This window comes from Amblyomma maculatum, chromosome 8 (genome assembly GCF_055883805.1).
Source record: "Amblyomma maculatum isolate TAMU_Amacu chromosome 8, ASM5588380v1, whole genome shotgun sequence".
NCBI classification, from domain to species: Eukaryota; Metazoa; Arthropoda; class Arachnida; order Ixodida; family Ixodidae; genus Amblyomma; species Amblyomma maculatum.
Genome location: NC_139351.1, coordinates 88,759,691 through 88,785,257, shown reverse-complemented (window position 1 = coordinate 88,785,257; position 25,567 = coordinate 88,759,691). Strand labels below are relative to the sequence as shown.

Sequence of the window (25,567 nt, the reverse complement as noted above, 5' to 3'; positions counted from 1 at the left end):
ATTCACTTCGTAGAAAGGTCACTAATGACCTGCCGGCGTTCTCTCTACCCGACAGTGTCCTTCGAGAAGATGGAGCCCAGCAGCGCCCCTTACCGCCGCGAAGAGAACAAGGGCGACTTCCTCACGCTCACCTTCTCTGGCGGAGATGTCCCCAAGTTTCCTCTGTATTGCATCCTTGTGCCGACTGGTTAGTACACGTGCTCGCCTTCGCTTGGAGCGCAGACTTCATTCATTCACTCACTCACTCGCTTCGCTGGAGGCTCACAGAAGAAGACGAAACGAACCGACTACTGTGCCGGTGCCGGAGTACCCGGGTTCGAACCCGACCTCGGCGGCTGCGTTTCGATGGAGGCGAAACGAAGAGGCGTCGTGTGCTGTGCGATGTCAGCGCACGTTAAAGATCCCCAGGTGGTCGAAATTACTCCGTAGCCCTCCACTACGGCTCCTCTTTCTCTCTTTCCACTTTCACTCCCACCTTCCTCCCTTCCCTTACGGCGCGGTTGCGGTGTCCACAGAAAACAAGTGAGACAGTTACCGCGCCTTTCCCTTCCTATAAATAAATCAGATTTTTTTTAAATCAGACGAAACGAAGGCCCCGCCGGGGTGGTGCAGTGGTAAGACGCCCGACTACTGTGCAGGAGTACCCGGGTTCAAACTTGACCTCGGCGGCTGCGTTTCGATGGAGGCGAAACGAAGAGGCGTCCGTGTGCTGTGCGATGTCAGCGCACGTTAAAGATCCCCAGGTGGTCGAAATCACTCTGTAGCCCTTTTGATTTGGTAAAACTTTATTTCCCACAGTAGGGGTCCTGGAGGACACTCGGCTAGGCGCCAGGTGTAGAGGACAGCTCCCACGTCGGCACAAAGAGCCCGAAGCTCTCCGCCGCCGCGCGAGCCTCCTGGACAGCCCGAAGCTGATCATGTAGTGAAGCACTTTTTAAAACTTTTTCCCAACGTTCCTTGTTCTTTGCGTAGCCGTCGCTCGATGCACAACCACACAGTATATGGTTTAAGTCTGCACGGCCACTGCACCGTTCACACACATGTCCGTCGTAGTCTGGGTCGATGTGCTTCATGCGCCAGGGGTTGGGGTATGAGTTCGTTTGGAGCAAGCGTAACGTGACTGATTGGCTGCGGGTTAATTTCTTATCCGGGAGGGGAAATGCTCGTCTGCCTAGATAAAAGTGCTTAGTGAACTCGTTGTACGTGAATAATTGATCTCTGTACTCGATATGTGGAGTAGCAGGGGAAACCGGAGGGACGCGGTCGATGAGTCCTCGCGCCGCCTCGTGTGCGATCTCATTGAGATTCCGCAGGCCGCCCCCTAAGCTGCCCATGTGTGCCGGGAACCATACGATGGAGTGATCAGTGACGTCCGCTACGGTTTCTCTTTCTCTCTTTCCACTTTCCCTCCCATCTTCCTCCCTTTCCTTACGCCGCGGTTGAGGTGTCTACAGAAAACAAGTCAGACAGTTGCCACGCCTTTCCCTTCCTATAACTCAATCAATCAATCACCATGCCTTTCTCTTCCTTCCCTGCAGACCGGGCGAGGAAGCGGGTATTGGTGACCCCCCAGGGGTCGGCGCCTTCCTGGTTCACCCAGTGCCGCTTGCCCTTCCAACCGACGTCGGGCGACTTCGTGGTATACCCTTCACTGGATGGACAGCACCCGCTTGTGACGGGCTTCAACCTCTCGCTCTACGCCACCAGGCCTCAGATTAGGGCCTCGCACATCACGGCTGACGGTGCGTTCCCTTTTCAGCGTCCTCCGTCGCCGTCCGTGTGAAGCTATATAATCTCATCCGTCTGTCTATGAGTTTAGGCGTATCAAATGAATCATGACTGTAGTAGGGTTGGAGAGAGAAAAATGAAGGAGAAGGCCAGAATGTTAATTGTATGGAGAGGAGGAGAAGACAAATGCAATACTGATGTCGGACCACCGTTTCTGTGGGACTTGGTCATAGACAGTGGCCCGTCCTGGTGAATAAAAATAAACAAGAAATCATTCATCAACGTCCTTAGTTTGTCTGTTGTCGACCGCCGTTAAAGAATCTCGCCAGGGTGCGTTTTCGTGGGCGTATTCGGCTCGTATAGTAGTATCACGCAGGAGAGGACCGGAGGAACACACACACACACACACAGGAGGGGGGACTGGAGCCCTGGAATGAATTAAGACAAGGCCTTCCTCCTTTCTTCCTAGGTTCGACAAAAGGCTGACATAAACCAAAAGTATTCGATCCCTTTTTCATTTTGACCTGAACGGTGTCTCCTGTAGGCTGTCGGTCAAGTTCTGTTGGCTTGAACATGAACATTGGTACAAACAAGAAATAACGTGCATGAACATTGGTACAAACAAGAAATAACGTAGGTTTTGTTTTAAAATGAAAACGATTTTGCTGAATGCAAACGTTGATATATGCATCTGGATCCTTAGCCTGTGTGGTTAGTTGTGACTACATTTAAGAAATGAATTATTGTAAAACATTGCAGTAAATCTTGAAAGCATGAACACTAAGCTGCGTTAGCTTGCCATCAGTGAGTATACGATTCTCACTAGAAGCATAAGGGTCCGCACTGGTATTTTCCCGCGCGGCCTTACGTAAAACCACAGCTAAACATCTCTAAGCCTCAGGTACGTCATCAGGTGGGGAGAGTAATCTTGCATCTGCTCTGAATTTCCGCTCAATATGCTCTGCGAATGATTTCTATTATACCTTCGTCTCTGTGCCTTTTCTTCTACCTTCCTCACCGGCTTCCCTGAAGGCAGCAGCGCCGTGGTGCTATTCGACCGGCACGTGAACGTTTGTCTGGCTTCGAGTTGCGAGCGTATGCTTACCAGTGAGACCCTGGATGCTATGGGCCCACTAAACACACACTGCCGATGGGCGACCAAGCAGCAACTGATCATACAGATGCCCAAGCCTGCTTCTGGTAAGCGAATGGCGTTTAATTATTATTTTATTGGCGAGTCGATAGGCCAAGCTAACAATAAAATAATCATATAACCATTAGGATTTCGATCATTCACTCAATCAACTTGTTAATCCATCAACAGGTATACAGGTGTATAATTCTTTACGACGATATCTGTTGAACGTCCAGTACTGCTTTCGCGTCGGTATAGTGGCAAGGGTATTAGTAGTAGTCGACGAGTAGTAAGATTATATCCGTTAACTATTGTGTGAGTTTTTTACTATTAACGATAATGAGCGAACAATGAATTGCCTCCGCAGCAAATAACGGCCTAGCCGCTTGGTATCCCATTCAGATCCGCTATGTCCCAATTTGGTCTGCATGCTTTGTTGTGAAGTTTTTACGCAGTGCCTAATGATGGCCGCATTTATTGAGAACTATATAATGAAAAACAAAAAACTGTCACTGTCCTTCAAATGGCGTCTGATCATTTGAAGACAGCTAGACAGGTACCAAATCGGCGATTTAAAACCATATGACCCAGATGAAAGCAGGTGTTTCACTACCTTCTCCAGTAGCTTACCGTAAACTGGATATCCAGTAGCTTACCGCAAACTGAATATCAAACGTAAACTAGTCGTCCGTGCACTGAAAATGGCAAGATTCCGTTAACGAAACGCACCGGGGCAGGTTGAGGGTGGCGGTGACGAAGCAGCTGGTTTGGTGACGTCAGATGGCATTGTGGTAGCAATCGTTCGACTGTGTAGCTCCTATATGAGCCTCCGCACCTCCACCAAGAATATAGCGAAGTTTAATATAGGGCGAGCTCGTTTACTAGTTCAAGAAAACCGCTTTCACGTCTGGGCTAGTCAAGCGGGTGTTCGCGTCTCGTGCCGATGCGCTAACTCCAGGCCATCTTCTTTACAGTCAGCTAAAGTTCTCTGTGAAAAATCTTTTTTTTAAGCAGAGGGGCTTGTTGGACGAGTTGGTTGAACATTATTTTCAAACAACGCTAGAACACGGGCAGATACAAGAGTCAAACACGCAATGTGTGTTGCGCACTGTTTAAAATACCATTTATTTAAGTAAGTTTTTGATCTACTGTTAGATAACTAGATGGTTAGGCAATCGACAGGTCGCTTGGCTGATTATCCGACAAAATAAATAAATAAATAATGAAACTAGGATGTAGCCCATGCGTCAGCCACAAATCAGACAACCAGCACTTTTTTAGCCAGTCAACTAATAAGCAACGAACAGCTCAAAGGCTACATTTATGACGGCACAAAAGACGCAAAAGGCATTGCGAAACGTCATGTGGGGCAAAAGAAAATTTCAGTGTCTAAGAATTTTGCTCAATCGCTTACATGTGATGACCGCGGATATCAAGCTTATAAACATTTTGTACCAAAAAGACTGCGTGTGTACCTTAAACTCGCACAACCAAGACAATATAAGGTGGAGAAATGCATCGCTCAAAGGATGATGCAATGTCACTTAGAGTCTGGGGTTATCTAGATTGTGCCCAGTCGAATTGTTTAGCGTTCTTTGAGAAACGCTTACTGGCATTCAATTCACAACAAGTCATACTTGAGGTTTTACCTTTCTAAGCTCGTATATGACAACATGGCTAACTGATCGCTTTATTATTTGCAAGTCGCAATTGCAGTTACTTAGTTCATTGATTAAAAATTGAACTTGACTGTACATTATCAAGTCATATAGCCTTGGATAGCTTATAATAAGTACGACTGAAGTGGACTATTTGCAGGCAATAATTATCAAATATTTAATTCGCATTAGATATTGTATATTACGCTACAACGTCGTCGTAATTGTTGAAAAGTTCCCGATGAATATAACTCAAAATCAAACGCAAAACAACGCCGAAACCATGTAAAACTAAGTTATCGTTCATCTAATTTGGTTCAACCACGGCAAAACGATTGCCAATGTTTTTACTCCTTCAGTCACTTCTGCTTCATTCGTTTTGTTTCTTTTTTTTTTTCGTTTTCTTTTTCAATTTGCACACTGGTCAGGAAGTGCCATATTTTCTGGATAAGTGAGCGTTGGATTACGTCAGCAACACCCTCTCAAGCACTGTTTATCCCCTTCGGGAATGTCTGTTAGGATACAATGGCAAAATAAACAAACTAGGAACAGAAACTTCCTCTCCTATGCGGGGACTTAGTGGAAGTTTCTGCCTCGTATCCTCCTCAGGCGACAAAGTCAAGCTGACCTTCAATTCGGAGAACATCGTTGAGGACAAGCAAGCAGTCATTTGGGATGTCGGGGAGGCCCTGGTAAGATGATACTTCCTTCTATGGCTGTTCATGTTATATTTGTCTACCTGTTAGGAAGCAGGTGTCATGCGACGAAAGCGTTAATCGTATATCGCCAGAAAAGGGCGGCGGCTTCCGCAAAAAGTGGCACCGAAAATCTCATTGCTCATACCGGCCTGTGACGTCATCACTCAAGGGACCAGTGAGGCACAGGCACCAAATTCGAAGAAGTCGCTTGGCCCAACTGAAAAAATTTGGTTCTCTACTGTACCAGCCAGTTGTTTAACCCAGAATTGAGGGTCCTCCCTTAAAATATCGGGTTAGGCCAAGACAACCGGCAGAATTTCAGGGTTCATCCATAAAATTTCGAAGTCAAACTTAAGCCGCATCCACAACATTGGGGTTTAAAGCTGAAACTTCGATTTTTTCGGGTCATTCCATGAAATCATGTGGGGACCAATCGAAAAGTTCAGAATCAACCTTCGAGCACGTTTGAAATTGAGGACTGGACCAAAATTAACATTCCTCAAAATGCTTCACGTCATCAGCACGTAAGCAGTCTTAAATGCTCTGTGTAGTTTTTCCTCTAGTCTTGTTGTATGACTTCGGAATAATCGTCGTAGCTGTGCACTTGCAGGAGCGTTAACAATGAACCATTGGCTTTTTTTCTCGTGAAGACTGCATTAGATTCTCGATGATTTGTTCTTCGGTCGGTCGCGCGGTCGGTGTGTGTGTGTGTGTGTGTGTGTGTGTGTGTGTGTGTGTGTGTGTGTGTGTGTGTGTGTGTGTGTGTGTGTGTGTGTGTGTGTGTGTGTGTGTGTGTGTGTGTGTGTGTGTGTGTGTGTGTGTGTGTGTGTGTGTGTGTGTGTGTGTGTGTGTGTGTGTGTGTGTGTGTGTGTGTGTGTGTGTGTGTGTGTGTGTGTGTGTGTGTGTGTGTGTGTGTGTGTGTGTGTGTGTGTGCTTGCGCGCGCGTGCGTGCATGATAGCATTAAGTGATGAAACCAATTCAGCCCATTTGGTTAATGACTCGTCATTCATTGTCCACGACGAATGAGGCCGGCGTAGATTATGTTTAACTTGAAGTGAAGTTAAATGGAGCTCCAGTTCTCTGCACCTTATGGTGCATGCCTTTTGGTTTGGGTCCACAATAATATTTTTTTCCTGAATTATATTATTTTCTTTGTGCCTTGTTATTTGTTACTTAACCATGGCGGGCACTGCTATTGTTAAGATCGCATTTCTGCTTCATATGTATCCCCAAAACCGCTTTAGAAAGAACATACTGACATGCAGTGATCGATTACTTCTGTTAGCAAGGAGCGTACTTCTCATTTCAGGTAGTTCTCTTCACTGCTTTTCAACGTCAGTGCTAAATCAAATTACATCCGGTTTTTGAGTGCGGGCCAAGATTTATTCTGTACATTTCATATTCTACCTGTACTGCAGGCTAGCACACTCATTTCTCTATATACTACTGCGAGTATCTGAGCGGCAGCATCTTCAAATCAGTAAATGGTTTATCAGTCCTGCAAGAAATATATGCGGTTTAGTTAAGCGGCATCTATTCTTTGTCTCTCTTTTATCTGGCAGAAAACAGAGGCCAAGCGATTACCAGCGTCAGTGAGCCCCTCCCTATCGGCTGTGCTAACGGGACCGACCGTGGCGCCCCGGTGCGGCACACTGACGCTTAACGTGCAGTACGCATGGCCGCTGGGGCCCGTGGAGTCATTCGCCTGGTCGGCTGTACGTAACGACAGCGGGAACCTTGAGGACCACATCAAGAGCAAGCTAAAAGGTATAGAGTGCTAACATGGCTCTTAGTTTCTCACCTCTGAAGAGGGGGACCAATGAGAAGTTTTCACTGTTCTCAAAGATGGCAGAAAGCTCGACTAGAGCCACTATTTTTAGGTCTCACTGGAAGGATTGCAGCTTCCCTGTTGGCTTTTATTTAATAGCTGCTTAGAGTATTAGATTCGCAATATGGTCCGAGAGTGTTTAGTTTGCATGTCAGCCTGCTCAAAAATGATCGCACAGCGCGTTCTGTTTCGACTGTTCTACAGGCACCAACACGCCATTTCTAATGTTCGACGCCGAAGACCTCGAGATAGACATGGAATACAGGTTTACGGTCAAAGTGACGGCTGACAGTAAGAATGTGATCGAGACTACGCACGCCATTGTCCGCAGAGACATCAACGCACCCGTGGTGGTCATCTACACCGACGCCATGATGGACGGACAGCAGGTTTCTCCTGAGAAAGAGTGAGATAACATTGCTTCATTTTCTTCAAAGAGAGCGCTATAGTCGAATACAACTTGACTGTATTGAAAGCTCAGTCCACTTCCAAGACCACCACACAGAATTCTGCCGCTACCAAAAAAGTGGCCCGTTGGTGGAGGCCTTTTGTTACTAAATATGCTAATCATAAGATTAAATTATAGTATCAAGAATTTGACTACCTCTAGCTTGCTTGATGCAGTCAGACAATGCAGTCAGCTTCGAGCGGAAAAAATAGAGAAAGCAGCGGTTTAATAGCCCATTGTTATTAACTGCTGGTCTTTTCTTTTCTTTTCAGTTTCATTTTGCTGTAGCATTAATTATCAGGCACCATTTATTTGCGCAGTCAGTTCAGGAGAGGAGGAGCTCTGTGCGTAGAATTGGGCACGCGCATGCATTTTGCGCGCCTGAACAAACAACAATTACTGAATTTATTTGAACTATTTGTCAAGAATTTAAAACCCAAGAAATTTTATTTTGTGCCACGTGGTGTGATTTGTTATTCATCCTCATTTTTTTTTCTCTTTCTTTATTATAAAGGAAGCTCTGGTCTTAGACCATTTATGAAGGTTAGGACTTTCAGGGCTCCAATATGCTATATAGAAGTATGTTTCCGTGCACTGAGAACCTTTGGTGAAAACTGTGTCCGTCATAATGTAAAGTTTTGTGTCTCTCAAGAACTGTCAGGCTAAAGTGAACCTTAACGGCCTTACTCGAGGATCGTAGAAATATTTGTGTTCATCCTGAGTAATATTTAAGCAGAGACAAAAAGAATCAAGCTCATGTCCTTTAAGAAGATCAGCAGCTATTGGAAAAAATGCCGTTTTCAATAGTTTGGCACTGATGCTAGTAGAATTTGCGTCGAGATTATTTTCTGTGCTATTCTGTAAGAATTTCTTTTTCTTGAAGCAATCTTTCAAGCATGTTTCTCGGTTGCGTTTTGTACAGCTGACGCTGCTGCATTCCCATAATTTCGGCTCATGTTGATTATTTATAGATCTGGTTTCGCCTTCCTAAAGAAATTTGCTTGCTCTCGTCAATAAGCACTAAAAGATTCGTCTCATCAAGGACGCAACACCCATGTTCGTGCCTGGTACTATGATGCTTAAAGCTTTCTTCAAGAAATCGCTCTTCTCTCTCCACATAACGCACAGACTAAAGTTGACTTCAGTCTAATTTACTAAGTGTATTTATCTATCAACATGTTATGTTTTCTGTTCCGCTAATTCACCATTTGGCTTAGTTTACCAATACCTGTAACGCCTGTTTCATCAGTGAATTATATCAGAGCTTCATGTCGAGGCTCATGAGCCCAGACGCATGATCAGCTGGAAGGCTGGATGTTTTGAATATTGTTTACTAAAGTGGTAATCAGCACCAGAAAACGTGCTCTGCAGCTCTAATCCGCCTTAAAAATGTGAAATAGCCACTATCCTCATTCATCCCTAAATGTTGTATGACATGCTCAGTTCAGAGCTCATGGCAATGCCGGATTTCCCCACAGACACCCATTTAGGTATTACCCCTTTGAGTTTCTGTTTTTTTTTTCTTTAATCCCTGGACTCGTGTCTTCCTGTCCAGGGTGTACCTATACGCCGAAACAATGATCCCGGACTGTAACGAGACCATCGAAGACGTGGACTACTCCTGGAGAGTGGACACCCCGCTAGTGCGCTTCAGCTTTGAGCACCAGAACTCTCCAGCCTACCGGATCAGGCCCTTCGATCTGCCCGGTACGGGTCTCTTGCAAAAGAACTTCAATTTGCCTTTTACAGCGAAAAAAAAAAATACTGTGGCATTTTAGCTTCGCCTTCAAGGACACGAGGCAAAAGCGCTAATGGCTCCCGCCTGCGAATCCTCTTTCGCATATATTCACTTTGCTACTGGTTTAATCAATAACCTCCTTATCTGATACTCTGTTTTCTTTCACACGCCCATTAGAGTACGGTCGAAAGTTTCCACATTATGTCAAAGACCACTCAACAAAGCCCAGCTTCAACGAAGCCGCACGAAAGGGCCTGCTTGACTAGGAGTATAGCGATTTTTAATGGGGATTTCAGCGCATGCGATTCAGATCTCAAAAAAGCAACACGAGTCGGCATCTCCTGTCAACTCGCTCCTGCCACGTGATCTCGTGACGTCAACAACCAGCCGACGGTTCGTTGTCCGGCAGTGTCCCCTGCCAACAGCGAGCAGAGTCATGTTCGCAGTTTTATTGCGAAAGCAATACTACTCGCACTTTCAAGCCTTCGCGTGACCCGGCCGCAGTTACGTCTTACCCACGTGACGCTGTGACGTCACACCCCACGTGACACACGGGCTGGCACGAGCTGCTAACGGGTCTCTCGTTTCACATGGGACGGTTATGTCACAATAAGCCTGCTAGGACCCTGGCATTCACGTTACCCCTATAGGCCACTAAGGCACGTTCATATCGGTTGGTTAAAACAGGGCTTTATATGTGGGCTGAGGAAGAAGAAAAAGAGAAGAAGAAGAACGCTCGGTCACCCGCAGCTACTGCTTTCGCTCAATATTTGGTTCAGCAGTGTTGAATCCTTGTAATGTTTTCTCTCACGGCGCCGACGCAGGAATTTATATAAAACGGGACCTTAACGTGGCAGAATGTATGATATCCATATCAAATTAGTTTCAGCCTAATAGATATCAGCCCACTGCAAGTTAAATAAGAGCGAACATTTGAAAGCGCTGAACTACTGCTTTCAGGTGAGGCTGTGTAATTCGGTAGACGGGCAGTCATTCCAACCATGAAACTGAGGACAGCTACATCTCTAACATTCGTTTAAGTGTTGGTATTCTGGAGGCACGCAGAAAACTGTGGTGGCACTGTGTATTTCGAATGAACGCCTCGGCGACGTTCCTCCTAGCTTTACGTTCGCATCCCGTCGCAAACAATTCCGTTGATAGTACAGCGCTGAAATGAATAACTATACAGTCAAATGTCAAATAGGCTGCAATGAACATCATTATATCGTTACAGGTTCGTACTGCACAGTATCCGAAATGCTGTGTACGGAGAATACATGGCTACCCGGGTAATACGACAAGTTGACTAGGCCAGTTTTAGAGAAATGGGAAGAGGAAGTCCATGGAGTCATGGCGAAGAACATAGAATGAACCGAATACACACTCTTCTTCAGGCAGTCGCTGATAATATATTTTTCACTAGCTGCAGCAGGATTTCTGGTGAGATAACTACAGTTACAGCGAAAGTCGTCCACCCTAGGCCTTCGCGTGACCTAAGTCTATAGAATTTGGAAGGTGTCCGGAGGTGCTCACTCACTCACCGGGGGCGCTGCAGGGCGCTGCAAGACGAAGGCTTCTACAGACACAAACACGCACACACAGACACCACTGCTTATTCCTCGTTATCTAGGACTAGGTACGTACTAGGAAGGTTATGCAGCTGTGAAGGTTCACGAAGCGGCAGCGCTGACCACCCACCGCCGTTCCAGCTTTGCTAGAACGCCTCTAGCTGAGTCTTTTCACAAAACCGCGTAGTCTAGTTTAACCGATAAATTTACTAGTCATTTTACTTGCAGCCGACATGAACGTGACATTCACGTTACGTGTCTCGAACTACTACGCCCCCCACGAGTACGGCGAGGCGTCGGTGACACTAGCGGTCGCTTCTCCCCCGCTGACGGCCATTATAAAAGGTGAGCTGACGTAGACCTCGGGTCAGGTGGAGACGAAAAGGTAAAAAAAGCGTCTGTCGGAAACTTTTCTAGAAGTAATCATTCAACTCGGCCAATATCATAAAATACATAAAAGAAGCCCATCTGCTTCACTTGTTTGTTACTGTAGTTCCGTAGGTTCCTGGAAAGTTAGTGTATATCCTCCACAGACAACCGGAATTTATTTTCTTGGTGGTGTATACGTGTTATCCAGCTGAATTTTGTTAACAGAGATGAGATTAGGAAGCATTTGCTGGAATAAAGCTACCGTTATCTGCACCAGGACATAGGTAATGAAAACGCATTGGTAATTGTTTTGTGCGGCAATTGACGTCATCTTGATGCTGCCAATGATTATCGCAAAATTAACCATGTGGATTTGCACATTGGTATGTCTGCGTTCATACAGGCATGAGTGAGCGGGCTCTCCGACACAAGATTCCGGTTTTTTCGGAAGAACCAGTGCCATTATAAATTATCCATGATTGTAAGATCAAACATTATCATCGTAATCATCAAAACTAAGAAATACCATCCTGATGAAAGTAGTGTAACTTTTTCTTCCGCCAGCCTCTGATTCGTGGTGATACACAAGAAGAGCTCTATGGCCAAATTATCTTTCTTTATTTGCGGTGGTAGCGACGAGGAGGATTGTTGTGAAAAAAAAAAGTTATTTTTGAAAGGAGTAGTCTTTATAATAGCCACTATGAAAGTTTACGCGGTCGAGACAGAGAAAGCCGAGAGCACAGTCAATCTACATAAAGTTGACGAGGCTCTTCACACCGAATCTACCTGGTGGTAATTCTTAATTCTATTCTACCCTCTCCCCTTCCGTTCTTTCTTCAGGTGGTCCTACGCGGGCGGCTGGATTGAGTCAGAACGACGTCATCCTTGATGGTTCACCGTCCAGCCCTTCTGTGAAGCCACTTATTTACCAGTGGACCTGCTTGGATGAAGTATGTGATACCATTAATTCTAACACTGGAAGTTTCAGCTAAACGTGCTGAGACTGCTATTTGGCCGAACATGACGCTATATAAGGAACGGAAACTGAATGTGCACGGGCTCATCCTACTGCAGAAAGTTTCAAATAGAGCACAAATATTTGGCCTAAGTAAAAGTTGTCTTTAAATATTTTATTAAATTCCGAGTATTTCCTGTTGGTATATTATTGCGATATAGTTACAAAGCTCTTCAAAGCCTAAACAAAACTAGTTTGGTTGCCTTCGGCCCTCGTCATTCAGCATTTCAAGCGTCAGTGAAAGCTTACGCATACGTCCAGGTAGTACATGAAAGGCTACATAATTTTCTGCGTTTGTAGCAACGGTTGTTGTTGTTGTGGCTGTAGGAAGAAAGAAAAGAAAATGCACGGGCCTACTACTGGCTCTGTAGCTGAGCCACCTCCGCTGCCTCGTGCGGACAGAAAAGAAAATAGACAAGAAAGAAAAGAAGAGGGAGAGAAAGACGCGCGCCGCAACAACGGCCGTCGTCCACCTCCACCGAAGCGGTGGCGGGTGCAATGACGGCCTACAACAGATACAAATCAGTGGCTGGCTAACCCCCGCCGCAAACGGCGCCGACCTACCGTCCCAGCCCCGTAGGGCGAGGAACTGCCACCTTTCTCCACATCTCCCCCGAACTCCTGTAGCAACGGTGGCAATGCAACGGTGGCAATGCGAAACAGGTGCTTCAGGGACTCTTAGTACTGTACGTTAGTCCCATATGAATCTGCAACCGTGAAAATGGTAATTATCATACCAGAAAGACAATTCTGGTTGTTCCATGACGTTGTACATGACGCTGTTTACCAAACCATAAATAGGAGGCTGGAGACAAGATCCACAGTACGGAAGGAGACGATTATTGTTTGAAAGGGAGGCGATAAGGAAGTCCTGGCACTTTTCTCTTCTGACCGCATGGTGTACACTTGACATACCGATGCTAACGGTAGGAAACCTTTAGTTCGAATAAAGTGGAAGTTTGAATTGATGAGATGGCGTCTCTGCATTTTCGCCGTGCAAAACACCCAGTAGGAGGCCGCATAATGATGTTGTTTACGCTGATGTTGCATCTTCAACATACAAACGCTTGAACGATACATGAAAAAAATCGTTGAAGTAAAGCCTGCCAAGATCTTTTTGTCGGTATAGCGAAAATATGAAGTCTCACCACAGATGAGGAAGTCCGGGTGCTTCATTGCACTTCTCTAAGCTGTCAGTAGAGGCGTGAACATGGTCGCGGATTTATTCTGATCGATTCGCATTTCTATATAAAAGCCCCGAAACAAAATTGGTTTTTCTACTCTTTTCTAACATCTTCGTGCATTATAATTTTGGTCATCGAATTCTCAAAACATCACCAGCCTCCGTTCAACAATATCTAAAGCATTAGCATTGAATTGCGATGGTTGAAAGCCGAACTATCCAAGGGGAAACGCTTCCTCTCTCTTATCTGGCTCCAACGCCAACGTAGGACCTGCAGCCATGCTACGACTACGGGCCGGGGGCGTCTTCCGACCTTCTGCTGGACCCCCTGGAGACCAATCGGCCAGTGTTGAAAGTGATGGCCGAGAGGCTGGAGCCGGGCAAGACGCTCAACTTCACCCTCGAGGCTTTCCGAGGAGACAACAGCAGCGCCGACGGCGCAGCAGCCTCTACACTCGTCGTCACAGTTGACGATCCCATACCACTGGTGAGGAACTTCAGACTACATTGATTGATTGATTGATTGATTGAGTGATTGATTGGTTGGTTGATCGATTGATTGATTGAAAACATCAACGCGGACTATGCCATAGGCCATTGTGAAAATCTGAAAGCTAGAACCATCTTGGTCACCAGTAATTCACACACGATTGCTGCTGCCGCGGTCACGATCGTACCCGCAGTTTTCACTTGCGCAGCTATTTTTGCAGAGACTCTTACTCCTAAGAGAAGATTAACTCTTGCACGACATAGGGTGCAATTTGAATACTCGGAACACTATCTGGCAATCGGCGCTGCAATCATGCAGTCACCCAAGGATTGATGGAGCAAAAATTGAACTTAGGAGACTTAGTTGGGGACGTTCCTGTGGCCTACTTGTATCTATTCGACTTCATTATCATTTAAAAACTATTCATTCATGAGCCTCCAGCTCTCCTGGTGGCGCTAGATGGAAATGTAATCCATTACATGCATACTTTTCCCAACTTAAAACAGTTTACTTTACTCATGTGGCAGCGAGCTGCGTATATATCTACGTCGTTTTGTTGGGCAATATTGTAATGGTGCCTGTAACTGTAGATGCTGGTCTTGAGATATTTTTAAACATAGATACCTCTTTTAAACAGAGAAAGTATCTCGCTCCGTGCGGTTGACTTGCTCTCCCAGCAAGAAGTTAACTTCTCGTATTCACACTATCTTTCCAAACATATCCAATATTTATCGACAAGCGCATTTTTCCACGGAAAGTTGATTACGAAAGCAATTTTTCGCGTATTTTGTGATTTCACCATGAGAATCAACATATCCGTAGATCCTTCTGCGAAAAACTTGTGATTTTCAGCTATTTGTTGTCAAAAACACACTCCATTAATATGCTGTGGCAGTCTTAACTACTCGGCGTGAGCGTAGCGCAAACCTAAGAAGCGAGATTTTTACGCTTCGCAAGTTGAGACTGTTTCAGTCAGTATGTGTATAACACTATCTTACATTATTCGACAGTTACCTCAAAATATCAAATGCCGGCCGAGAACGCTAGACACGTACGTTCTAGCAAATTTCGACATCTTTGTAGGTTTCCGCATCCCATGAATACTCTTGATACATCTACTATTCGCTGCGATTTTCAGGTCTCCTTGGACGAGATACTGGTCGGAAAAATCTTGATACATCTACTATTCGCTGCGATTTTCAAGTCTCCTTGGACGAGATACTGGTCGAAAAAATCTTGATACATCTACTATTCGCTGCGATTTTCAGGTGTACTTGAACGAGATACTGGTCGGAAAAATCTTCATACATCTACTATTCGCTGCGACTTTCAGGTGTACTTGGACGAGACACTGGTCGAAAAATTTTTGATACATCTACTATTCGCTGCGATTTTCAGGTGTACTTGGACGAGATACTGGTCGAAAAAATCTTGATACATCTACTATTCGCTGCGATTTTCAAGTCTCCTTGGACGAGATACTGGTCGAAAAAATCTTGATACATCTACTATTCGCTGCGATTTTCAGGTGTACTTGGACGAGATACTGGTCGAAAAAATCTTGATACATCTACTATTCGCTGCGATTTTCAGGTCTCCTTGGACGAGATACTGGTCGAAAAAATCTTGATAAATCTACTATTCGCTGCGATTTTCAGGTGTACTTGGACGAGATACTGGTCGAAAAAATCTTGATACATCTACTATTCACTGCGATTTTCAGGTCTCCTTGGACGAGATACTGATCTAAAAAATCTTGATACATCTACTATTTGCTGCGATTTTCAGGTGTACTTGAACGAGATACTGGTCGGGAAAACTTGATACATCTATTATTCGCTGCGATTTTCAGGTGTGCTTTGACGAGATACTGGTCGAAAAAATCTTGATACATCTACTATTCGCTGCGATTTTCAGGTGTACTTGGACGAGATACTGGTCGAAAAAATCTTGATACATCTACTATTCGCTGCGATTTTCAGGTCTCCTTGGACGAGATACTGGTCGAAAAAGCTTGATACATCTACTATTCGCTGCGATTTTCAGGTGTACTTGAACGAGATACTGGTCGGAAAAATCTTGATACATCTACTATTTGCTGCGATTTTCAGGTGTACTTGAACGAGATACTGGTCGGAAAAATCTTGATACATCTACTATTTGCCGCGATTTTCAGGTGTACTTTGACGAGATACTGGTCGAAAAAATCTTGATACATCTACTATTCGCTGCGATTTTCAGGTGTACTTGGACGAGATACTGGTCAAAAAAATCTTGATACATCTACTATTCGCTGCGATTTTCAGGTCTCCTTGGACGAGATACTGGTCGAAAAAATCTTGATACATCTACTATTCGCTGCGATTTTCAGGTGTACTTGGACGAGATACTGGTCGAAAAAATCTTGATACATCTACTATTCGCTGCGATTTTCAGGTCTCCTTGGACGAGATACTGGTCGAAAAAATCTTGATACATCTACTATTCGCTGCGATTTTCAGGTGTACTTGAACGAGATACTGGTCGGAAAAATCTTGATACATCTACTATTCGCTGCGATTTTCAGGTGTACTTTGACGAGATACTGGTCGAAAAAATCTTGATACATCTACTATTCGCTGCGATTTTCAGGTGTACATGAACGAGATACTGGTCGGAAAAATCTTGATACATCTACTATTTGCTGCGATTTTCAGGTGTACTTGGACGAGATACTGGTCGAAAAAATCTTGATACATCTACTATTCGCTGCGATTTTCAGGTCTCCTTGGACGAGATACTGGTCGGAAACGAGCCCGTGCATGAATACGATGCGATTACTGAGTCGTTTCTAGTGACAACAGGCCCTGCTCTTGTCGTCCATGCTATCTTCTTCGTCCACTCAAAGTCCATATCGATCAACTGGAACGTGCCAGGTACGGAACCTCTGTCACTGTGTTCTGAACCAAGGCGTATACCTGTAGCACCAAACAACCACCAGAAGTTGATGGCTTGTGATTTATGAGTGCCTATGGAATATCGTGCCACGCTTTGCAAGACAGAGAAATAAAGAATCAACTAATACAGAAAAGCAGGAACGAAAATTTCACCTTTAGTGTGGTGTTATGCCTGCTAATTTACAAAAGAGGTTGGGCGAAAAAAAAAAGAGAAAAAGATTATATTTATAAATATAAATTTTTCTAGGCATTACGGATGTGCACGTCTCTACGCAAGTTGACGCTAGTTTATTCTCAGCCCAAAGCTCAGTCACATTCTACTAAACTAAGGCAAAGTTAGGACGGCAAAGCAGTTAGGCTCGAATGCATGCTACGTTAATTATTTATGTCCTCAGTTAGCAACCGGTTCGCAAGAAAGGACCACGCAAATGGTAAATGCAGGCGCATTTTTAAGGTAAGCTCATCAAGCGTGGTCAACTGATTTGGAGAACTAGCCTAGGTAGAGTCTTTCATAGCCATTACTTCATGCGATCCGTACCTATCGGCACGCAAATGCGAATTCCGGTCGTCCTTTTTTTAAATAATAGTATAGTCGCCTTTTTATCCCAGAAGCCCTCTCAGAAACACGTTGAGGCCATTACTAAAAAAACGTCATGATGATGACTCGCGGTTGTCGTCAGAGTATCGACGTGAGAAGATGGAAGTGCAGGGTAGGTAAAAATGCATGTGAAAGGTAGAAGAAGCATCATGCTAACAAACGAAAATCTTGACAACTATATTGGGATCTTCAATGCCAGAATATACCGCTGAGAAACCGACCTTGTGAACTCGGAACTTGTGACCAACTCTGAAAGTAGCAGCTAGTCCCGAAGGCAGAACATATATCTTTAAAAAGTAATCTTGGGAGACCAGCCTAAACGTCAAGCCATCTAGATCTTGTAGGTCTCTCACAGCAATGAATATCACGATAATGCAGGCCTTTTTGCACAATTTTTTAGGTTTCCCTTGCCAGTACAGCACGGCCGGAGTGAAGAAAGGCTTGGAAGGTCACACCTACCTTACGTTGCCAGAGGGTAAGTTGTAAATACCAGAACGCAATACACTCTTTGCTCTGCGGCATGCCATCAGTGAGAAGCAGTGCTGGCAATATCCTTCATTTTGTTGTCCTGTCAATAGGGACACATCATTCAGTGTCGCCTTGAAACGAATACATGAAGGCATCCAGCTAGCTACGTTTCTGTTATGCACACAAGTGGTGAAAACCAACCACGTCAAAACGCGAAAGTTTTCACTCTTGGCCGAAGCAGCACATTACATCATTCATCGTTGACTATAAGCGTTGACATTGTGAAAATCAAGAAGGAATGGGCTTGGGGAGAGCGTATAGTGCGAAGAGAGGATAACCGATTGTCGCTAAGTGTAACAAACTGGATTCCGAGGGAAAGAAGGCATAGAAGGTCGGCGGCAGAAATTTAGGTGGGCGGATGAAGTTAAGAAATTCGCAGGGTTCTCGTGGATGTAGCTAGCACAGGATCGTGTTAGTTGGAATATGGGAGTGACCTTCGCCCTGCAGTGGGCGAAGGTCTGATGATGATGATGATGATGATGATGATGATGATGATGATGATGATGATGATGATGATGATGATGATGATGATGATGAAGCATTGTCGCTGCTCTTGTCCTGTTGTGACTAGCACTATCGGCCCTTCTGGTGCTAGACAACGTTTGGGATGCTTGTACGACTTGAACGACCAGTGACAGAAGAAAACCATAGCTCTGTCCGAAGCCGGTAAAGTCATTTTGGCGGAAAGGAACTAGCCTGTTTTTTTTTAATTCGCTTTTTGCTCAACCTACGGCACACTTCGTTTCACAAGACAATAATGCGTCAACGCTGATTACGTTTTTTTTTCTTGTCAGGTTATAAACCTTGTGAAAAAGTGCGAACAAGATGGTTACACTTTAGAAAAAATTGATGCGGTAAAAGCTTGCTTAAGAGCCACCAGGTTACGACTCGGAATACAGCGTTATACGGTGAGATAACACAAAAGAAAGGCAACAGGAACAGAGCAATGCTGTTCCGGGTTCGAAAACATGGTCCTTCCGCTTCTCCAAGGAAGCCTGGTTCCCCACGGCTCGTACACGGCCCAACTGGAAGTGTGCGAAAAGTCCCGCTGCGGTGGTATCAACGTGTCGCTGAGTGCCAAGCCTGGACCTTCGCTGTGCAGGCTACAGTTCGAGGCTGAAGAACCAGTGGAGCAGCTCAACGTGGTGAGCCCTAAAGACTGGTGAAATTTGAAGGAAAAAAAATGCTTGTTGCGCACCGGCATCTTGGTCTATTTAAACTACCATGTAGCTTTCCGTCGGGATTCTGTCCATCCTATGTTACTAATGGTAACCTAGAATGTCGACAACTAGGATAAGTAAAACGACTCAGTCTGCCGCAGGAGCCCCTTCTTAAAAATATACATTGTCATTCTTAATCAAACCCCAGTGTTTTCAGTTGTGGGCCATTCAAGAAATCATTTTAGAGGCCTTTGTTGCTTTATGCTTGTGTAGCTCCGGCAGTCTTACGACGCCGTAACTCACGCGGTTTTCCTCTCATCCTTTCTGTCTATCCTCCCTGTCCCACTTTCCTTCCCCTGCTCCTGTCTCTCCTTTCCAGTAAGCGTGGGGAGGGGATTTCAGCCTCCACAATCCTGTCTACACCGAGGCTTCACACGACGCCGCCAAATGCAGTTCTTACTTGAGATATTGGGCGTTCAAAAGCTAGAGCATTATGAATTCGTAAACATTGCGCTTGGTAGCACGCGCCCCGCAACTTTTTTAGAGGCAGATTTTGGAACCAGGACTAATCAATATGTCTTCTATTTTCTTGATTTTTTTATACTTCTAGGACATTTGCGAATACAGCGTGCTTCCAATAATACATGTTGTTTTGATTTTATATCCTCTAATGTTTTAATATTATTATTTCCCACTATTTTGACAATTTTGTATGAAATTTTGTATGCACGTGCACAAACATTATCCTCAATGTGTTCCATCGAAAAGTTAACGAGTCAGCTTTCTTGACGTCTGCATATTCTTTTAAGCTGTTAACTGCTTATTTAATTCGTAGTGATAAAGCGCAGCCGAACAGGTATATCCTTCAAGAAAGGCATGCTGTCGCTATTGCAGACGACGGCTGTGGTTGGAGCATGCGCAGTACCGGCCAGCGCGCACCCGATGACCTACCAACTCTGGATGAAAGACAGGGAAGATGCCACGGTCCCGCTAACGTCCGTGCAGCGTTCTCCCTTCCTCGAGTTCATCGTGCCGTCGACAAACTTCAGCTCCGTCTGCGCAAAGGTAGGTCGTCCTTACTTTCCTTTAACTCCTTTCACTAAAGCTACCCCCGGGAAAGAACAAGTTCGCATGCTCTGTCGAGGATGTCTGCAAGAAAACCACTCTGTAGAACAGCACAACAGCAGATCGTACAATATTAATGTGAATTAACATCATGCGATTTTGCCGTACTGGGTTAGTCACGAAAGAGCCTGATTGATCCAGATGGCGATGACGTCACAATGTCACGTGAACAGATGTTGATTGGCCGTAATGACGATGACGCCAGAAGTTCGCTTGACCACAGTATGAAAAGATTCACTGGAGGCACTTAGATCTTTCTTAAGTGCGGTAAGGCAAAAGCCTTTCCTTCGACTCTTTTCACTCATTTGCCGTTTTTTAATTCATTTGCTTCCTTTTTTCTCTTTTTGCTCCTTTTTTCGCTTTTTTTTCTCTTTCTATACTTTTGACGAGGCCTGAAATTACAGCTTTTCATCATTTTGCACAATTTTGATGCATTTTGCACAATTTCGACATCCGTGGCTGTTTTGACGTCTGCACACTATATCGACATCTATGGCTATTTCAACGTCTAATTGAATGTTTGCCCTAGATTATTAATTACTCCACATCAACAATATTTTGCACATTGGAATATTTTTCATCCTCTGCCTCATAGAACCGTTATTTTATTTATAAATCACGTATTTTTCGACAGCGACGGTGAGGCACCCTCTGCGGACAGACACTTTCTGTCCGCTGCCATGAGCCTATAGAGGCTTTAGCCTTAAAATGAAATCTAAAAATAAGCTTTGGTGGACACAGACGGAAAAAGGCGAAACAAGCAGGATGGAACATGCAGTCGCAGTCGAGGAAACTGCAATCCATTGAATTTGCATACGCGTCGAGTGGGTCCGATTGGAAAGGATCCACATCCTGCTATAAGTGCCACTACACAGTCGCGGAGGAATACAGACCTGCTCCCAAGTGCTTACATTGCAGCGGCAGCTTCATCCAAGCAAGTAGGATGGCCAAAAAAGAGACGTGTGAAGATGAACAAGATGAAAATATACTCTACGCATGAATACTCTACGCATGCCAAAATACTACGGAAAAACAACATTGTACCAGTGGTTAAATAACTGACCAAATCACACAAAAGTATTTCAGGAACATTTATTGTAGTGTTGTCGGATTTTGTTTTTTGCTTTTTGTCGCACAAACTTTGCAAGGCAAGCGAAAAAGGGCCAGTACAACAGCTTGTGATGTTCTTATTCTTCCTTCACTTTGCCTAGGTGCACAATCTTCCGTTTTTTTTTTTTTCGTAGAAAGCAGCTAAGGCGAGCGTTGTGCTAAAATTGGCAGGTATCTTCATCATGCTTCAGTGTCACGAGTTCAATCATTATCAGATTACCTCGCTTGGTCGTCGATTCAAAATGAACCGCCATTGTGCGCGCGGGGCATTTGGGGGTCCCACAAATATACTTATTCGTATAGGGTTAAACTGACGAGGAACGAATACGGAAACTTTTCGTTCAATTTTCACACATGCTCGCTCTTAAATATTTGAACAAAAATCTCGTTTTCTGAGGTTCAGTAGTCATTACTGATGCTTCTTCATTTCCTTACCTAATATACTGGCGTCCGATTTAGTAGAGTAACATCGCGCCAAATATTCGATCAGGTCCAACAGCTTCTAGCCGTGAAACGAGGCAGTCGATCACTGTTTTGCTGGGGCACTGGAAATGTTATTTTAGATGTGGTCGTTATTCTGTTCCAGGTGTGCGACGCGTCGCAGCAGTGCGGCATGTTCTGCAACAGTTCCCTAGAGACAGTGCCTCCTGGAAACTTGAGCGAGAGCATCACGCTGGCCTTCAAGAGATCCGCCATGCTATATCGCCAAGGTACGGCTTGTCGTTTCACATCGGGCTTTTATACGCCGGACAGAATAGAGGTTTTCGCAACTGACGCTCATTTCTTTCCGAGCGCATGACTACCTGAATGCCTCCGCGTGCTTTTTTGCCGCTTGTGTGAGGGAAAACAGTCGGCTTATCTATAGACCAGACGTCCGCTTATCTGGGCACCGTGAAGAAAAAAAATATATTAAGGCAAAGCCTTTCTAGGCTCTTATTGAATATCTAGTGTCTGCGAGATGTGTCAGCGAGACGTCGCAACAGGTTATGATGTCCACATAATTTCCCCGGTTAGGACATCGGAATATGTTCTGAAGACGAAGCCAAAGAAAATCCTAAATATAATCCTGTAATTTTTATTCATTCAGCGGAGTTTTCACAGTTGACAAATCATGCAAAAAGAGAAAATAAAAACAAATGAGGAGGCGTGTTTTGATGCACGTTTTCTTTTCTTTTTTTAGCGCAGGAAAGCATAGCTTTGGTCGAAGAACGCCAGAAACGAATGATAGAAGTTTCCACAAGCCTTTAAAAAAACATTAGCAGGCAAGCCTTTAAAAAAAATACCCAAAACAGAACAAAATATCCTGCAGTTTTATTGTAACCATCAAAATTTTCTGTAGTTCTGTAGTTTATCTGTAGTATATTACTGTTGTCTGTAGTTCTGTAGCAGCTTTCTGTTGTAATTACAGAAATTTCTGATGTTACTACAGAATGTTCTGTTTTCACAACAGGTTTCCAGTCAAAAACCGCAGAAATTCTGTCGTAACATCAGAAAATTTTCTGCAGTTTTTTCCGACTGGGTTAGCAGGCAATCATTGGACCGAACCGACGGAAATACCTAGCATCAGCTTTCATTCCTTTTTGCATTACACGATACACACATTTCTTGAAAACCAGCTTATTGAACCTTTTATCTTCTCTGCACTCATTTACACTGACATACTTCCTGCACTCCCCTCGAGAAGAGTATAACGGGTGTTTTAACCGTTTGAACTCCCTCACGCAACCACTTCAATGAAAGACGGGCATCCGTGTTGAAGAAACCGCTTGTTGGACCATTTTGTGCATGGTTATGAAAAAAAAATAGCGGGAAAAGGCGCGTTGACAAGAAATAGTATATGGGATGACACTGGAAACAAATCTGAATTCCACTCGGCGAAAACTGCCGCAACAAAACTGGGCGCACATGCACATAAGCAACAATGAGCGCTGCTCTGATATCTCCGCACCCCTTATCAGCTCAGGTTCCTCCTCAGTCTCCACCCTCTAGCTCCTTATTCATCCACCCACGTCAAAATCTCCTCATTCCACGTAGCTACTCTCCGTACTCTTCCCGTGGCAAAAACCCTCGTCTTTCTGAAAACAAAATAGCTGTGGTTTAGCTTGTGGTTAAACCTGGAGTTACGCGAGAGCAATCCGTATGGCTACGCTTAGGTTCGGCCTGAAAGTAAAGACATGGCTTTGAAACATAGTAGTTTACTCTATAGTTTCAGCTTTATTTATGTCATAGGGGGCACTTTTGACCACTACAGTGCGATGAAGCGAAAGCCTCTATCGCGCGGTGGTTGAAAGCCCTCCACTACGGTACCTCTTTCTCTCTGTTTTCACTAACGCCTTCAAGATGACGCGATAGCGTAAGCTACGAGCCAACATATAAAACCCCGTTTTAACCGAGCCGTATGAACGTGCTTGCGTAGCCTAAGGATAACGTGAATGCGAGGGTTTTGGCAGGCTGATTCTGATATCACCCTCCCATATGAAAGGAGAGGCCCGAGTTGGAAGCTCCTGCTAAACGTAATATTAAGAAGCTCTACGACCAGTTAGTGCTCGGCCATATCAGCTGCCAGCTACCGCCTCTCACAAAATCTTCTTATTATTATTATTCTTCTTCTCCTTCTTCTTCTTCTTCTTCTTCTTCTTCTTCTTCTTCTTCTTCTTCTTCTTCTTCTTCTTATTATTATTATTATTATTATTATTATTATTATTATTATTATTATTATTATTATTATTATTATTATTATTATTATTATTATTATTATTATTATTATTATTATTATTATTATTATTATTATTATTATTATTTCTTTTTTCTTCGCTCTTCGGACAGGCGCGTACAGGGACCGGATAGGCCCGGCGATAGGCACTGTGGCCAATGTAGCTCTCGCTACAAAAAAAAATGGAGAAAATTTTCCTCCATCCACATGGCCACCTACGAACCTCGCCACGTGGAGGCTTTAGAAAACTCCCCATGCCGGACAGTTTTTCCAGAACGGGGCATCTAATGCTGACGCATTAGTGCTGTATAGTATGCAGATAAGTTCACTCACAAGTTTAGCAATTGTGTAAAACAAAAAATGAATTTCTTTGCACATATACCTATCTCGTTCTCTGTAACGAGTTAAGAGTGATCAACCGCTTGGTACCGGTTGCTGCAGCGCTATAGCCCAGATTAGCGCAAACTGAAACCATCGCCACAGGAGAAAATTTTTTCTAGAACATCTCGCCCGCCTATTTCATGTCACCTTGCATTTTCGCTGTTCTAATTCTCACGGACCAGGCGACAAGATCTCCAGCGTGGTGAGCCTGGTGTCAGCGCTGTCCGAGGACTCAGTCGAAGCGCCGAGGCGCGTTCTGGACCAGCTTCTCGGCGCCACCTTCCAGAGCACAAACGCTAAACGACTTGAGGCGGGAGACGTACATGCCCTGTACCAGGCATGCAGGGTCATGATGGCCCGCGGAAACGTGGACCTCGTTTCGGGAGCCCTGGAGGCCACCTCGGTCATCTCGGAGGTGGCCCTCAAGAAAAAGGCAAGCGTCGATACGCTTCCTTCTATCACGCTTCCACGGCTATAGCTGTAGGAAGACCCTCCGGCTTTAAATCTGCACCATGACAACCAGGGATATATCTGTATGAACACACTTCAGCTTTGCCAAGTACGTTGCGCAGTGTCAGGTGTCCTTGACTTCTTGTGTGACACAGCTAGCTGCCTTTCATTGAGAAAGAGAGTAGAGACAATTGCTTGTACTAGTGTTTCTTAGACTTAACTCTATATTCCGTCCCCTTCAGCTCTTGATTTTTACGTAGTCATCGTTTGATGCTTTGGGCACAGCTACTGAAAAACCAAAAGTTATACCGGCCAATAACTTCATAAAATCTCATCTAATCGCATAGACTCTCAAATGGTGCAGATCATTATCATAAAATATCGTACATAATTTATGATAATGTACAAGAAACTACGAGACCTTAGGCAATTATGTGCGACTTGTATGTGATGTGTTATGTGAAATGAGTGAGACTGAGTGAGAAAATGTGAGGCTATTGCCTCATACAGTTTTTTGAGTAGGGATAAGCTTAACTTATTCAATTATTGCATTGCCACGTCCCATTTTCACAAACACGCTTTATCGATTACTCTTCAACTTAGTATGTGGTAGCCCTACTAAAAAACCAAAAGTTCTACCGGGCAATAACCTCATAAAATCTCATCTAATCGCATAGGATCTCATACGGTGCACGTCATAATCATAA

General features: G+C 44.5%; 1 protein-coding gene across 1 annotated transcript in view; it reads left to right on the top strand.

The window, feature by feature from the left end:
- Nucleotides 1–25,567, top strand: part of LOC146181740 (uncharacterized) — a 65,779-nt gene that overhangs the window by 33,804 nt on the left and 6,408 nt on the right. The window contains exons 9-24 of the mRNA XM_084575544.1: nt 56–187; nt 1,539–1,742; nt 2,761–2,928; nt 5,131–5,213; nt 6,783–6,987; nt 7,253–7,454; nt 9,052–9,203; nt 11,031–11,147; nt 12,012–12,121; nt 13,638–13,856; nt 16,621–16,774; nt 17,794–17,868; nt 18,912–19,066; nt 19,976–20,146; nt 21,903–22,026; nt 24,593–24,843. Coding sequence (XP_084431670.1) covers nt 56–187; nt 1,539–1,742; nt 2,761–2,928; nt 5,131–5,213; nt 6,783–6,987; nt 7,253–7,454; nt 9,052–9,203; nt 11,031–11,147; nt 12,012–12,121; nt 13,638–13,856; nt 16,621–16,774; nt 17,794–17,868; nt 18,912–19,066; nt 19,976–20,146; nt 21,903–22,026; nt 24,593–24,843 — 2,522 coding nt within the window. The remainder of the gene's footprint in view (nt 1–55; nt 188–1,538; nt 1,743–2,760; nt 2,929–5,130; nt 5,214–6,782; nt 6,988–7,252; nt 7,455–9,051; nt 9,204–11,030; nt 11,148–12,011; nt 12,122–13,637; nt 13,857–16,620; nt 16,775–17,793; nt 17,869–18,911; nt 19,067–19,975; nt 20,147–21,902; nt 22,027–24,592; nt 24,844–25,567) is intronic.